At 42.8% G+C, this 17,100-nt stretch overlaps 1 protein-coding gene across 6 annotated transcripts in view; it reads right to left on the bottom strand.

Moving 5' to 3' along the window:
- Positions 1-17,100, bottom strand: part of DCLK2 (doublecortin like kinase 2) — a 155,723-nt gene that overhangs the window by 38,221 nt on the left and 100,402 nt on the right. For 3 of the 6 annotated variants that reach the window (XR_009052831.1, XM_057729382.1, XM_057729383.1), the window contains exons 5-6: positions 16,740-16,799; positions 13,039-13,133 (exon numbers count right to left, since the gene is read on the bottom strand). Coding sequence is in view for 4 of the 6 variants with exons in the window: in XM_057729382.1 (XP_057585365.1) it covers positions 13,039-13,133; positions 16,740-16,799 (155 nt within the window). In the remaining 2 variants the exon portion in view is untranslated. The remainder of the gene's footprint in view (positions 1-13,038; positions 13,134-16,739; positions 16,800-17,100) is intronic. The other 3 variants (XR_009052832.1, XM_057729384.1, XM_057729385.1) reach the window with 1 other exon arrangement.

Raw genomic sequence — 17,100 nt, 5'->3', positions numbered from 1 at the left:
TAGCTTACGGACTCTAGCGTACAGACTCAGTAGTTGTGGCTCATGGGCATAGTTGCTCGGTGGCATGTGGGATCTTCCCGGACCAGGGATTGAACCCGTGTCCCCTGCACTGGCAGGCGGATTCTTAACCACTGAGCCCTCCAGGGAAGTCCTGAGAAATGCTGCTGAATTGTCGCATGTACAATGGCCATAAGAGACCTTTTGCCAAATAATTCATTCCAAGTCTGTTCCTCTTCTAATCCAACCCTTCCCAGATTGACAATTGTCAGTCTCGGGAATAAGAGATCCAAATTAAATTCATATCAGCCAAATTCTTAATGGAATAAAGATAAGAAGAATGTCATTTTGGGGAAAGTTTTAGATCTCAAATGATAAATGGAGAGATCCCGTTTTGATCACGGCTTGCCTTTAGGTCCCAGGGATGGCGGAGGTGGCCTGTCAGTGCCAGGAAGCAGCAGTAGACCCTGGGCAGCTTACCTGCATGTCCGTATCTCACAGCCCAGAGCAGGGCAGCCCTCCGCCCTCGGGACACAGCTGGCTGGGCACTGCAGGCACTCTCTCTCTTCCCGGGGCAGTGTGCAAGGTGCACACCCCACACCCACTGCGGAGGTCCAAAGACCTGCCTTTGTGCCTGCCCTCCTCCAGGCTTGCCGGCTCAGCTCTCCAGCAAGCACGACACATTCTTCTCACAGGTCTCTCTCTCGAGCTAACCTGAGTAAGTCAGTTCATTGCAAGCTGATGTGTTCTGTCTGACTCAAGGGCTCTCTAAGAAGGCAGTCTTGGAAGGGGCTAAGAGGCAGGCATTTTTACCTCCTTGTACATTTTCACGTGGATGGGTGACTCCCTGCAGTGTTTATTGAGTTCCTGTCAACCACTGTAACTTTCTCAATGTTTCTTTTGATTAAATCCCCATTCCCGCCTGTCCTGATTCCCTGTAGAGTCCAGCAATTACAAAGCTGGTCTGTGTTGGGATTCAGAGGTGTCAAGGAGCCAGGAAAGAGACCTGGAGACAGAGCAGGTGGTGGAAGCTGGTTCTCTAGCAACCGAATGAGAATGGCACGTGGGCTGAAGCCCGGCCTCGGGGGCAGCCTCATGGACCAGGGGAGGGCGCAGGACCACGTGAAAGGCTATTTCCACGTGTACCTGACAAAGGTTTCATTCGATCACCAGGAAATGCAGCTTTCTTAGCAAAGAATGATGGCAAGAAGAGCATTTTTCAAAACTCCCAAATAGAGTTATTTTTTTCAAAGTGCTAACCTCAAAGCATTTAAAAAATAGTTAACAGAACTGACATATCTGATTACCTATCCAAATATGTTCCTATATTTGAAAATAAAACTTTCATGAAAAAAATGAAAACAAAAAAAATAAGGAATCATTTTGTTATAACACAGCTCAACAGAGAGGACATGATTAGCCACAGGGACAGTTTTCCTTGCCTCCCTCAGCAACAATCTGCACTGGATTTTTAGAGGATGCAAAGATGTACCGCCATGGTCATTACTGCCCGGAAGTTTACAGTCTCGTGAAGAGGCATGTGTGCACTTTTAAAACCCTTCCTGGAAACCTCGCTGTTCCAGGATGTGGTTTCTAAGGTTCTTTCTGATGGTTACAAATGCCCGTGAGGACCCACGCGAGGGAGCCATTTCTCTATGGCCCGAATCTGCACTTGGCATGCTTGATCACACCGCTAGCGATTAAGTTCACGTGACCTCCCGGCAATGAAGCCTGGTGCTCTTGAGAATCCAAGCAAAGCTGGGTATTCACCAAGATCTCCAGACAGATCCCTGGCAAACATGAAGCGTCTATTGTTACATATAATGCAAAGCATTCCCGGTGCCCCAAGAGACATGCAGACAAAGAGGAAGGAGAACACAAAGGAAAAGCTATGACTACAAAATTCCCACCACTTACCAGGCAGAATTTATGTATTTCCCCGTCCCTTGTGAGAGAACTCTTCCCTTACTGAAGCAAGGAGAGATTAAAATACAGCATTCCTGATTAAATCTGACCCATTTCTATTGTCCAATTAAACATTTTTATTAAAATCTAAATCTCTTAAAATGCCAATGAGTTTTCAAGCTTCCATCAGCAACCAGGATGCTGAGACAGCACAAACACAGTGCCAAGATGCTGCATGTGAGCGAGAGGCACCTCAAAGCATAAATGGATGGCAGCATCTGGGCTCTTTCAAGGTATTTTCCATAATGATTAACTAGTTCAAAAAGATGTGATGATGCGCAGAGGTGGGGAGAAGAGGGGACGTATTTCCTGATGAGGTCCTGGTGGGTGAAGAAAGGAAGTGATGGAAAAGACTGAAGACATTGCCGAGCACATTCTCTGGACCTGCATCACTGCCCCACCACCGACCTACTCTCTGGAAGCAGCAGCCCCAATTTTATGAGTAAGCAAGGAAGGAAAATGCACCAGAATCCACTTCTGCTAAGAATTCTGAAGACTTGAAAACAGAGCAGAAAAAGCTATAAAGTACTCTCAACTGCTAGCATCATTTAAAAAGGGCATTTATGGCTGACTTAGTACATTTGATTATCAGTAACATGGCAGCTTTCCACATTTTTAGCAAGGAAGTTAAGTTACAGTGTCCTAAGTTTCTTTGATACGTGGATTATTACTATTTCTATAAAACTTTTAGAATTTAAAGAGAAATATTAAGTGCTATACTAAAAATGTGAAGTTTTGTTCAGAAATAGGGAATTCTCAAAAAAAGTAGCAAAAATGGTTCTATTATTGCATTATAGTGTATTACTACTGACTCTTGAGTACAAAGCTGGACATTACTTTACTTTGGTTTTTCCTCAAAGGAAGCACTTGAACAGAATCTAGTAGATATACCTGTGTAGTGAGTTGATTTTCTCAAGTGCATCTTGGAGAATGGCACTGTGATTCAGTTTTTAAGTGGCCTACTGCAGGGGTCAGACACATTTTCTGTAAAGGGCCAGAGAGCAATCTTCGCCTTTGTGGGTCATATAGTCTTTGTCACAACTCCTCAGCTGTGCTGTTGTAGCTTGAAAACAGCCAAAGACCAAATGGAAACACGTGAGCATGGCTGTGTTCCAATAAAACTTTATTGAGAAAAACTGGCAATAGGCCAAATTTCGCCACAGGCAAATAAACCCCTGCCCCACAAGAACTTTCTTAGGAAAGCTTTTCCTCCAACATAATTCTTACACTTTTAAATGCCAGAACAGAATAAACCTCAGGGTATGGTTGTTATAAAACAGCAGTTCTCTGTCTTCGGCTGTACATTAGAATCAACAGGGAAGATCTGAAAAACTCTATTGCCAGGCTGTACCCTGGATTAAAGAATCCTTGCATATAGGGCCAAGGCATCAACATTTTTTTAAAGCTCCACAGACGATCTAACGTGTGCTAAGGCTGAGAACCTCTGTGGAGAGCGTTTCTGGCAGTAGTGGTCATTAACCGGTTGTGCTATCTGAAGTTCTCCCTGTCACTCATCCAATCATCTAACCATTGGGAGTCATCTCCAGCCCAAGCACAACTTTCTCTCTGTAAGAAAAGGAAAGGAGAAACGCAATATAGTTTACTGAATACCTGCGTTGTGCCAAGTCCTAAAATGAGTACTTTTATCTTATGAATTAGGTATTATCATCATCTCCATCGATCTATGAAGACACCAAAGTTCAGAGAGGTTATGTAACTTGCCCAAATGCCACAGACAATGTGGATTCAGAATTTAAACCCAGGTCTGACGGCAGAGCCCAGGCTATGTGGCTAGTCTCACACTATGACCTCCTTGAAGAACTAAAGAAGTCTTGTACCCAGTATCAGACTCACTGATCAAAATATTCATTCATATTTAGAACATGCTTTCAGAGTACACAACTATAATCACATGCCTATAATTTAGTCAAATATACAAGTTGATAAATACACAGCCTTTCCTCATATACAGAGATCTTAAGAAAAATTCTTCTTTAAAAAGATGACCTCTGAAATGTACTCAAGATTTTAAAAAATCAGTACTCTAGCTATTACTTGTAAATAGACTTGCTTCCATTATCATTTTTGTGGTGTTTTTTAAAAAATATCAGAAACATGAGTCCATTAATGAGAAGGAAAACCAGTGTCAATTAGGCATCCATTTAAAAACAGAAGCTGTATCGCTTTTCTACTGGATTTGTGATAATTTACTTTGAAATACTTCAGTATTAGTAAAAAGATATGAGAAAAATTAATCTGAATCAGCACCTAGGGGTCAGTAACATACAAAGTACTCTTATCTGTAGCGGTACCTTGGACTTGGTTTCATTTGGTAAACTCACTGGTGCTTCAGACTTGTGATTAGTTAATAGTGGTGAACAGCAGTAAACAGAACCCACTGTCTGTGCACATGGTTTGAGACAGTAGCCAGATCAAGTCTATGAAAGTGTAATAGGGAAGAACAAACTTGACTCCATAGGGCATATTTCCTTTACTTTAACCTTTATATGCTACTGCTTTTGCTACAAGTTAATAACTAAAAGAACCTTGTTTACAGCCTGAGATATACAGGACAGCCCATTCTCAAGACTCTAACCTTGAAAGGTATAACATTTTCCTATTCATATAGAGAGAAAAAGTTGCAGAACAGAGAATACCATCTGTCTTGTTGAAGGTTTAGAGAAACATTGTGACCCTACATGGACAGCTGCAAGAACAAGGGATTCTGGCACCAAGAAGTCTGCAACAACCAACCACAGCCCTTCCCCTTTTACTACATAAGAAGCCTGAATTTTAACTCCGGGAAGATGCTTCTTTGGGACACTAGTCCACCATCTTCTTGGTCAGCTGGCCTTCCAAATAAAGCCTCTATTCCTTGCCTCAACAACTCCTCTCTCAATTTATTAGCCTGTCATGTGGTGAGCGGTACGAACTTGGACCTGGTAACAAAAAGAGCAGTGTGGAACCTGCTGACTTTGGCTTTCTGTTCCTCTGAGTATCGCTGCCACCTCAGTTGACTACGTGGCTTGCCGAAACCAGCACAGAATCTCATCACATCCCTATGATTGAGCCTTTCAAGCAAAGTGTTGGCTTACTGAATTTTAAGCAACAGGTGGTATGGCCAGGCCTACCTGCTAAACATGTCTACGTGCTTTCAATGGAGGTACCGCCAATTTCTAGGATGCCTGGGTGGGGGGAGAGGTGCCTGTCTCTTCAGTGCCAACAATGGAGGCTACCCCTGTCCGTCACTGGCACAGGCCAGCTCACTACCACAACCTCTAACTATTATCACCATCCAATTATCTAATGCGTGACCGAGAAGAAGGTCTAATTACCCACTTTCACAATAAGGAGGTGTTTAAGATAAACACATATGCTGCTTATTATATCCAAATGAGGTTTTTACAATTGATCCTATTTACACACTGACTTGCTTGGCAAACTCTCCCTCCACCCCCGTAAGAGAGGGCTCCCACCCAGGTGAACCATTTACCCACTAAATGCCTTTTTTTATTTAACAACTACAATGTACGAACCACTGTCCTCAGAGTTTGAGAGTCACTGTGATGATTTATTTGGTTAGGGCACTGAAGTCTTCAAAACTGCTTAGTCCCTCTTTTGCTTTCCTTTCTGTCAGCAAAACCAATTACGTTCAGAGATGAAGTCACCACCCAACATTTCTAAGGTAATAAAGGAGGTATATAAATCGTCAGTCTCTTCATACTGAAGACCATTAACTAGTTTTAAATACCGAAGAAAAGCCAAAGCTCCAGGGAAAAGGGAAAGCACTGAAGGTCAGAAGCTACCATGGATTTACATTTCACAGCTTGGAAAAGAAGTTTTGAGTTCAGAAGGTCAAAGAGTTACATTTTAGCTCTGCCAATCAGTATGAGATACTACCAGCCCTTTCATCACACTTCACGAATCTGGAAAATCTTTCACCACCGGCAGACCCAGGAGACGTCATCAGATAAAATACCAGCACCGCAGACAGTTTATAATCTCAAGATGTTGGATAATGTTCCAAATGTACTTTTTTCTTTCTCCTTTCAACCAACAAGAATGCTCACAGCAGACAGCCCCTGGGCATATGCTTCAGCATCAAAACATGAGACATTTCATCCCCCAGTGTCCACACATGTGCCCCTGACTCTGAAGCCTTGAGTTACTACAGCCTTGAAGGTCTTAAACTGGGACATGGGTGATGATTAAATTTCAGGGAAATGCTTTCTGCGTCCCCCTGGCAGCTGATGACACATTTAGTACTCTTTATTGCCTATCTGTCCCAAAGAAAATGCTGTGATGTACACACAGTAAATATTCCTGAAGGGAGGGTTATCAGCCAGATCGAAGGGATCAGAGGAGCCTGGGCAGAGGACACAGGAGATCCCGGGCTGAGGTCAAGGAGCAAATGGAGGATCAGGAAGATGGGGATTAAGAGAAGAAAACGTCAGTGGTGGTGGGATGCTAGGGTTTGAAAGGGAGAGAAAAGAATGGGCAGGGAGTGATCGGTCTGGAGGACAAATGGACTGGAAGGAGAACAAAGCAATGAAATTGATGGGGAGAGAGACGTGCGGTCCTCAAAAGGGAGAATGGAGAGGACGCTATGGAGGGAGCAGAGGCAGCCTAGGAAAGAAATGCTGGGTGAGATGAAGGCAGAGAGAAGGGATGCGGGAGACAGCCTCCGAGATGGTCCCGAGGAGCCTCGTCTCTGCATGTTCGTGCCCCTGTGTAGTCTCTGCCCACGCTTAACTGGGCTGACACCTGTGACTACTGAGCTATGATGGAAACAATGGAGTCTGACTTCCGAGGCTAGGTCACAGGAAGGGGAACTTCCCCACGGCACTCTCTCTCTTTCAGATCACTCGCTCTGGGGAAATGCAGCTGCCACGTTCGGAGGATACTGAAGCCAATTTATGGAGAGGTCCACATGACGAGGAACGGAGGCCTCCTGCTGAGAGCCGGCACAATTTGCCACCAAGTGAGGGAGTCACCTTGGGAAGGGATCCTCCGTTCCCAGTCAAGCTCTGGGTGACTGAAGCCCTGGTGTACATCTTGACGACAGCCTCATCAAAGACCTGAAGCCAGTATCACCCAGTTAAGCTGCCCCTGAATTCCTGACCCACAAGAACTGTGGGAGAAAAAAATTTTTTATTGTTGTTTTAAGCCGCTAAATTTGGGGAGAGCTTGTTACTAACAGAATTACCTGTAGATTACTAATAGGTTTGGAACATGTACAGAGGGCAAGAAAACAGAAACAAAGGGTAGCGCTGGGAGGGAAAGTCATCACAGCAAAACAGAGAAGGTAATAAAATCCGGAGTCTGACTTCTCTCGCTTTCTCTTTCCTTCTCCTACACTACTGCATATCATTTTCTTTCCCTAAGTGAAGCTTCCCTCATGTGAAAACTGAACCAGGAAACCCCAACACTTACTGTAATACAGTAGAATAACAACAGAATATAAAATAATAATAACAGAATAACAAAGCTATTCTAAGTGCTTTCTTTGTATTTAATCAGTTAATCTCAACCCTGTGCAGTAGGCCCTAGGCATCCCCTTTTTTACAGACAAGGATGATGTGACTTGCCCAAGGCCACACAGCTAGTGAGTGGCCAAGCCAGGATGAAACCCAGACACTCTGGTTTCCGGGCTCACACCCTGAACCACTGCACCATCTTGGGTCCATCTCAGAGGAGGGGCCCCTGGGCGTCTCCCTTCTCTGAGCCTCTCTTTCTATGTAATTGCACACTAGGGGTGCCATCTCTGCCTTCATCCTCTGGCCTAAGTGGGCCCCTCATCTTAACTGGGACAGACGGGAACATTCATAGAAAATTTTAATAAGTAAGGAGAATAAAAGAAAACAAACAAGAGCTCCTCCCGACACAGGCCTAGTACAACCTGGCACGAACTGGCCTTACCTCAAGGCCTCTGGCTCCCCACACAGCCATGGTGCTGGAGGTGGCTGCAAAACGCCTCCTCCCCACGCGACTGTCACCATGAGTGGTCTTGTCTCTCAGAAAAGCCAGATTGCCAACACTCGGATGAAAGCAAAGCCAACTTCTCATACCTAGGGACTAGCTTCTGGGGAAGAAGCCCAATGAGCGGCCCTAGCAACTCCTTTCATGAAGTTTTGGTCTGACTACGTAGTTCCAATCATCTGCGTAACAGGCTGGCCCTGCTTTCTCACTGTGTCCTTGGGGGCTAACAGTGGTCATGAACGTGGGCTCTGTGTTCAAATCCCAGTCACGCCGCTCGCTCACAATGTGGCCTCCATCGCAGGCCCACTATGTAACAGTATCCCACGTCCAGGTACCCACACACCAGCTGGGTCAGGACTGCACCATCTCTTTCCAACCTGTGCCAGTCTTGACCGTACTCAGCTCCACTGCTGGCTTCCAACAAACAAACGAAAACAAATCCAATAACCCTAACCCATTGTGAACTTTGTCATTTTACTAAAGCCGACCCCCTAAGATAGAAGTAGAACTGCTGGTCGCACAGCATAAGTATTTCCCTTGAGGAGAATCCCCATTAGATACGATGAACAATCGTTTATACCAAGTCCCCCAGGATGAGCTGTCAACAGCAGTTCTTTTCTATCTTCCTCTTCCCTTCCTCCAGCCTCTCCCCCACCACCCCAAGATCACCTCTCCCTTTTCCCAACCCTCCCCTCTCCTTGTTCCTTTCCCAATCTCACAACCCATTTTTATTCAGAGCATTTGTGCGTATCTAACCCCAGGACCTCACCCTCCTGAAAGACCTACACAGCACACCTTTTCCAAGGGGTGCCTGTGTTAGGGTTATAGAAGCAGACCCACCAGGGATGGGGGTAGGTCAAAGGTTAGAGATGGAGACCCCGAAAGGGTCAGAGATCCCAACTGGCCACTGGGACCTTGAACAACTCACTTCACATCTCTGCACCTCAGCTTCTTTTCATTTTTTAGGTCAAAGTGAGATTATTGTCTGAACAGCATAACCTAATTGCATCCAAAAACATTTTCAAATCCATCTTTAAGCTAGTCAGAAGAACAGGTTATTATTTTTAAAAATCACTTAACCCTGAACAGGTAGGACCTCTTAAAAGGCAGCTGACTCTACCACGTCACCATCGTAGCCAATGTGACGTTTTCTTCATGCTTCCTAAAAAGCTTCCGTGTATACCCATCGTCCTGCTTTAGCGCTTGCTCAGATGCTGACCAAATAAACAGCCCCACCTCTTACAGAGTACACGGTGAGAGAGTGACACTGGCTTGACATGGCATCACACGCGTTTTAAAGCCAAGAAATATACAGAGAGATATAATAATAAAAGAAAGGCCAAGACAAGAAACTGTAACGGAGAGAGAGATGTGAGGGCACCTCAGATTCTCCATCTATAAAATGAAGACGAACTAAAAGATCTGAGGCCACTTCCAGTTTCCACGTTCCATGATTTTAGGTAACTACCTAGCAAAACCAAAATGCTACGATGGAGGGACACCCAGCTCTCAGCTGGCCTGACATCTTTCAGTCTCAGGTTTAAAGAACTTTAATTACTTGGTTGCTACCCTATTTCTTAACATCTCCACCTTGCGAAAAACATTCACAATCTGAGGAAAGCTTTGCTTCTTCTCCTGCCTTTAGTCCAGCCCCTTAGAGAGCTTGAGCTTCTGTGAATACCTATGAATGGAGCAGAGCTGTCTTCCTCACAAGAGTCTTATCCAGAAAACAGTGAGGGCCTTTTGTGGGGGAGGGGGAGCTGCTTCCGAATTCCTCTCTTCTTCAAGGAGCACACAAAAAAACGCCACTGACGCCCTGGGGTCAGAGATTAAACATCACAATGTCACTATTTTTATTTTCAGTTCTTTTCGTGTCTCTACCCAAACATCAAAATGGTTCCCAGAAACTGCCACAAGGGGTGCAAAAACCGTGACAGGATATCAAATTCTGCTTAGCTTTGACTTAACTATGCTTAATTCCCTAGTAAGTAAAACCCAGATAGTAGGCGGAAAAAGGGGGGGAAAAAAGCCATCTGCCAAAAACTGTGTCCTGGGAGAGAGAGAGATGTGAGTGTCAACTCCTGCAGACTCTGTCCTGGCTTGGTTTTGTCAATTCTCTGATTCTCTGGAAAAGGACTATCTATCCCCAAAGCCATGAAAGCATCTAAGTAGGATAAACAGTGGTAAAGAGTTCCTGCTCACGAAAAACAGCTCTCCATTGTCAGACACCCCCTCTTAATTGATCTCAATAAGCTATTTCAAATGAAGGAGAAGGAAAAAGCCAGCACTAACACATGGTAATTATCTGTAATTCTCCATTTGTAATGTCACTGAATAGACAGAAAATAATGCAAACGCGGACAGATGCTAACTAGAGCTTTATAATGACATCGAAATTAGGGTATTTTGTACAGTACGCAGCACGACTAAGCTGCAGTATTTCAAAGGCAGGTTTTCATCCTCACCATGGACTGTGAGGAACTGCAGTGAGATGAAATATCCACAAAGTACGACCCCTGAGGACAGGCAGGGGTTAGAGATGTTTAGCTTTGCGTCCCAACAGCTGACGGGTGCGGCAGAGACTTGTGTAGCTGCAAATATTTAATGTAAGACTCAGTGATTCTATATCAGCTCTAAAGTGAGAGGAACAGAAACAGACTCCCCGGCTTCCTAGACAGATTTTTGGGCAACTTAAAAGAACTATAATCTTAGCATTCTAGAAGTTATCTAAAGTCAAATGTCCTTATTTTACAGATGATCAAAAGAAAACTCAAGAGGAGGTCTCACAGCTGTTAGCCAAGTGTGTGGCAGAGGAGAAAGGAAAGGCCAGGAGGTCATGAAAGAACCACTACTCTTTACCTTGTTGGTAATCTCATCTTCAATCTTGACCAGGAATCAGCAGTTCCCTTAACCTTCTATATTTATTTTTGCGTCAATAAGTAACCCTCGAGACCTTACCATGTGCCACGGAACTGTGTGCGCTAAATGCTGGGGTTACTCTCATAATTAAGATACACCCAGTGTAGTGAGAACAATTTTATCTAACGTCCCTGCAACAATACAACTTATTAGCATGTTTTAAAACTCCCATGACTCCTCACTCCAGATTTCTGCATCTGTGAGTGATCCCCGGTAAGTCTTGCCCGTACGTGAAGGACTGTGTCTGTACTCAGAGTATTACGCAGCACCAACTGATCTAGTGGCAACTACAAAAAAGGACCATCTTGGGCTGAGAGCTGAAGACAGACTGGGAAGAAAGATGGGTTATCAATGGATAACAAAAAAGGGGGAAATGACCAAGACCCTGGGTAAACAGGGACTAAGGTACCTTGTGGGATGGCCACACGCAGCCCTAGGTCAAGGATCACAGCAGCCCTGCCTACAACCACAGCCTGGGGGAGAAATACAAGTGACCTTTGCAGGTAGATCACTGGAAAGCTTAGGTTAAGTTTGCCTTAGGTTGACCATTACCAGCACGAGGAACAACTTGCTTTTGTTTAACAAAGAACGAAACAACTGAAACTGGAAAACAGGTGAATCAACTTGATCTTTACTCTAGTTCTCTTCAAAGTTACCCGGATTGAAAAGGGAGCATCTCCAATCTGTTCTGGAGAATACAAGCTGGGAAAGAAAAGCTGAAAATAATTACATTCGTTGTTTTTAATAGATATAACTTTTCTTTTAGGGGTTGACATTTAAGAATTCCACTGAAATCATACTGTGCACTGACCTAAGCCAATTTAGCCCTTCTGACATCAGCCGGTTTTTCTGCTAAATGTAAGGAACTTCCAGCACTTTGAGGTTACTGAGAGCTATGTGCTCCCAATCCCAAGGTGTCTAAATTGTGTCAATGCACATCAGCAAAAAAGCAGGCACAAAAACGGGCGACCTGATCCGTCCTCTTTCAGGAGAAATTTCTCTTCCTGACGTCAGGCACTCAGACAAAAATCACGCAGTTCACTCTGGAGGTAATGATACAACGTTCTCAGGACAAGCCATGCACACTTCAGCGTCAGGCAGAGAACAGGGCCCTGCAGGCAGGGAAGACCCTCAGGGCCCACACACTGCTGGCCCAGCAAGCTCCCACCTCGCATTCCCCCGGCGTACTGGAGCTTTTACCTTTCACCTTTCCAGTGAAAAATGGTTTTCAACATCCTTAAGGTAACGAAAAGCACTCAGATGGTATCTGAAGTGTTTGGGCAATCAACTTTCAAGAACGTACTCTGACAAAGGTGCTTCCAGGGTTGATCACACACCCACACGAGAATGAAAATTAACACACGTGTGCACCATGGTGCTGTGTGCACGTCCATCTCCCTAAAGCACATCACCACACAGACGATGTGATTGTTTCTACAAAAGGACACTTTCAATCTTTAAGAAAAGTCATCGACTGCTACTTCATCAGGCAAATGCCCTCTTATAAGTTGAAATTACTGAGAGCTACTAAATCAAATTACACTTGTGGAAATCCTGCAAATTTGGTTTCATTCATCATTCTTCTCCTTCTCTATTAGATAAAATGCCTGTTAAACCAACTGCTTAATCATACTAAGTTACTGCTTATATTTTTAGGACATTACAGTCAAAACCTAAGATTTATTTCTAAGTCCTTCATCAAAATGAACACATTTTTCTTGTGTTACTAACTTGCGTATATAAGTAATATGGTAATATTTCACTCTATTTTAGACTTTCACAGTCAAATTATGTTAACAATATTAAAATCATGATTTTCAACGAGATTTTTGAAAAGAATCCTGGTGTTCTCCAAGGCTCTGCTACTGAAAATCGTTTAGATAATGATAGGAAAACTATTATTTATTTATACAAAATCACATTATGTTCAACCCTAACCACAAGTTTATATTCTCATTTAAGAGATGGAAACACTTTAGCTCAGAAGAGTTAAGTGAATTGGCCCAAATTACGAGATGAAAAAGGACACAAGATTCAAAGTCAGATCCTCCTGGATCCAAATCCTAAACTCTTTCCTTTTTGATTTGTTACTGCACCCAAGCCCCTGAACAAACTAACTAAACTATGCAACTCAAAAAAACAAAACCACACAAATATGCCACATCTCCTATTTCGTACCTTTAATCCTCTGAAACTTCCTGGGCTTGTTGGAGAGGAACTGGAGGATTTCGTAGATTTAGGAGTGGAAAGCTGGCTGCTGGGAGTTCCATTAACTGATTATGAGACACAAGGAGACAGAGGTGATTAAAACCCAGAACCACCAGATTGTGTAAAAACACTAAGCACATGCCCAATATAGCTCCAATGGAGCTTCGAGTCACTGAAAGCTCAAAGCAGATGGCAAATCAGCAGAAGGCAAAAATAATGTGTCATTGCATTACAGACAAAGTATCAGACAAATAAGCAGTGAAACTAGAATTCTTTTCAATAGTTGTCCAACAGTGACATAAACAAATATATAAAACGTTATGGAGTTAGAGATGTGAGCGACAACTTGTCCATCACCCTGCCTGCCAGCAAGGGTACAGAATGCATGGCTGTTATATTCGCAGTGGTTTACTCTGAAGGCGGTCCTATAACTACTCCAATACCCAGAGTCTTAGTACACACCAACCTGAATAACCAAGGCGTTCTTGTGGCTCTCCCAAACCAACTCCACCATCATTCTAGCACATTTTCTAAGTATACTCTTAATGGAAAAAGAAAATTACTTGTCATTTTCCTTGTAATACCTACTTATTTGTTTGAAGGCCATAAAAGGCACTTTTCCAATTTCTTATTATCTAGACTAGTTATTTCTAATTCCTTCCATTTTCTTGTCTTCTCAGCTTAATTTCCCCATTATTTACCAAGTCTTGGTGGTTTTTCGTACACCCTCCTCCAAACTTACACACTCTTCCTAGGTTGAAAGCTCAATTTAAAGACTAAGTGGGGAAGTGTATGGCCATGGCTGTTTCAAAGGGAAGGCTAACTTGCAGATTTTATACTACACAATGCTAGTCACACGTCTCAGTATGACTCAGGCTTAATTCCTAATTATACCAATGGGATCCACTTCTGCTGTAATTTCACAAAGCTATTAGTTAACATCTAGGATTGGTGTATTTTTCTTCTCTTCTAAGGAGTATTTTAACCACTTTTTAAAATTAATCTTCAATGCTTTTGCCTCAAGTAGATGAAAACTGCCATTTGTCTCTATGGAAAGAAAAGCAAAGTCCATTTCCTCTTTAAAAAATCTTTTTAATACAAGGGAGCAAACCACGGTTATTTTAAATGATGCTAATAAGTATAAAAAGCAAAATGCAGACATAAAGGTCCTGAAAAGGTGGCTCAAAAAAGTGAGCACAAGTCCTGGAATGGAGGCAGAACTCGGGATCAATAAGTATTTGTGATTAGAGGAAGCAGTCATGTTTACTGCTCATTGTAAAAATTCAGCAAAGATGAAGAATTTTTCCAGTTATTTTTAAATCACCAAACTTTAATTTTTTCTAGTGTAAAACCACTCATTCATAAATCATTGTCAATTATCTAGATTTTCTTAACAAACATATGTGGGTATTGAGAGCACAACACAAGTAACTGTACAATTAATTAGAAACTTTGAGTACTGAAGAGCCCTATTTTTCAATAAAGTTACATTTCATTTAATGCTCTTTCTTTTAAAATTCTCTTTAAAGGGGACTGGCGGTTGGAATTCACATAAATAGAGACTATCATGAGCAGTGACCTAGTAAGCCTGCTATGAGCTGGTACTGAGTTTGGCTCCTTTTCTCCTTCATTCCACACGGCAACCTGTTCAGGTCACCAGCTGCTACTCACCAAGTGCTGCTACCTTTCACTGACGTTCAGAAACCACTCTGATATCCAAGATTTCCTTGGAACAGTGTTAGAAAAGGAACTAAAGAAGAAAAATTGGTTCCTGCAAATGGTAAGCCCTGTGGCAGACCAATTTCCCTAAAAACACACCTCTTGCCTAAACAGAATTCCTTAACAAAACTCACTGCCAGGGATTACCCTGGTATCAGTACCTACATGTCCATATTTACCCCCAAATAACTCCCATCCTAAAGGGACACTCTATATATAGCCCTCTAAGTTTCTGATCGCATTTGGAAGGTTCTAAAAAAATGTGGCCTAGCGAGAAGTTCTTGATTTCGTTTCTTTGCACATTTCTCCAGTCTCTGGGAGGGTAAGTGGGACCTGGGACACAGTCACACTGTGCTCCCGCCCCTCCCCCACGCTGCTGCCACCAAGAGGAAGGCGGAGAAGCCCAGAGTCTCTGCCGCGCCCCCTCTCCTTCACTACACCCTGCATTTTCTCTCCCAAAATAAGGCTCTTATCCACGCTTCCCCTAACTCTCAGGTAAGAAACAAACCTGGGGGCTTCCTGGTTTGTTTGCTCTGAACACTTTTTATCCTGGTGGACTATGACAGATTCACAAGCTAGAAACCTAAAGGGAGAATGTTTAAGACTCCAATTGTGGTAACTCTTTACCCACTTGTATTATCTAGATTAATTTCTTTGTGCTTATTACACATCATTTAACTCTTTAGATAAATTTAGAGTTTTGCTGAGGAATTTAGTCAACCAGAAAACTTCGTTGATGGGAGCACTCCCTAGATTGTCCCTAGATTGAAAAAGTACAATATGACATTTACAAAATTACTTGCTTTTGTTTGAAATTCCCGTGAGTCCCATGGAATGTTCTAAATGGTAACAGGCATACTACAGCTAAAGCAGTCCGTAAAAGCGAGTTATACTTCTGGGTACTGTGGCATTTAATAGTACAAAACTCTCTCTCCAGTGCGTGCTAAACAGGCTTTTGAGTTAATTTCTTATAAAGAAGCCATGTGCTCTCTGAAATGTGGTTTACACTTCACAACTTTTACTTACACGTTAAGATAAACTTTATTAACTCTAACCCAAATATGCCTCAGTTGAAAACCCGGGGTACTGGAATGCTAAGATTTTCTTCAATTTCTAATCATTCCAAATTTTAGTTCAAAAGATTTATACATTTATTAAACTATGTTATAAAGCAGTTGGTCTGCAAGACAAGTACAGCTACGAAACATGTCTTTAGTTCAGTATGTTCATTTCCCTCTTTAGATGTCAGGAAGACAAAATTAGATTAGTCTTTAATACCTGATCCTTGAACCACACTCTCCCCACTTTTATTTATGTTACTCACAAGATAAGTACCTGTAAACCTATCACTAAAACAAAAGCTAAGAACCTGACAAAAGTCTAATTTACCATGTGGGAAACTCAGTTAAGTGTATTTACGCAAATTTCATGTTATATTAGCTTTCCCAGCATGTGAGATACTTTACAGAAAGCACAATATGATTTGAAATAAGCTTAACATCAGAGAGATGCTTTCACTTAAAAATATTCCTATTGCTGATATTTTTAGAGAGAAAATGTTGGACCTGTTAACCCGAGTGTGGGGAGGGAGGAGAGGAGAGCATAATTGCTTCTATGGCCATTTTCACATTACCAACAAGCCTTAGCCTTTTTCAGTAACACACTATTTTCCAAAATTAACTAGAAGACCCCTTGAAGCGCAGTGCCGCCTCCATCCTGTGCACTGTGCACCGGGACTACACACAGACAGGCGCCTGGCAACCTTCTGAAGATGACAGGCTCTCTAACAAACAGGGGAGGCGGAAGCATTGTGAAGCGCTTGGTACTGCACAGATGTCCATATACAAGCCAGATACACTCATGGAAATGGAGCAAAAGGAAACAGAAAGGTGGCGAAAGACAAAAAAACGAAAACCCAGCAGAGCAACAAAGCCATAATAATCATGGCTCACCTGGGGATTTGGCTGTAGAGTAGGCACTGGAGTAGCGGCCACCCCTCTTTACTGTACACACTCAGTATCAACAAAGGAGGAGACAGTAAGGAGAGCGGTTATTCAGCAGGTCTGAAGTGTGCACTAAAAGAAGGGCAAAACAACCCGACCTAGAGGGAGTGGGGTAGGTGCTGAAGAAGAAGCAGTGGAGAAGCAGAAAACTCCCAAACTCAGTATTTCATAAAAAGGTTGATGCTTCCGACAGTTTTTATCGATACTACTTTCACATGTTCTAGATTTACCACATGTAAAGTCATGGTTTTTCACAATCCTTTCCTTAATGGGAAATGGTATCAGGAAAATTATTTATCACTACTAAAAG

Source organism: Hippopotamus amphibius, chromosome 3 (genome assembly GCF_030028045.1).
Source record: "Hippopotamus amphibius kiboko isolate mHipAmp2 chromosome 3, mHipAmp2.hap2, whole genome shotgun sequence".
Classification (NCBI taxonomy): Eukaryota; Metazoa; Chordata; class Mammalia; order Artiodactyla; family Hippopotamidae; genus Hippopotamus; species Hippopotamus amphibius.
Note: the sequence above shows the minus strand (reverse complement) of the source record. Positions and strands in the feature narration are given on the sequence as shown.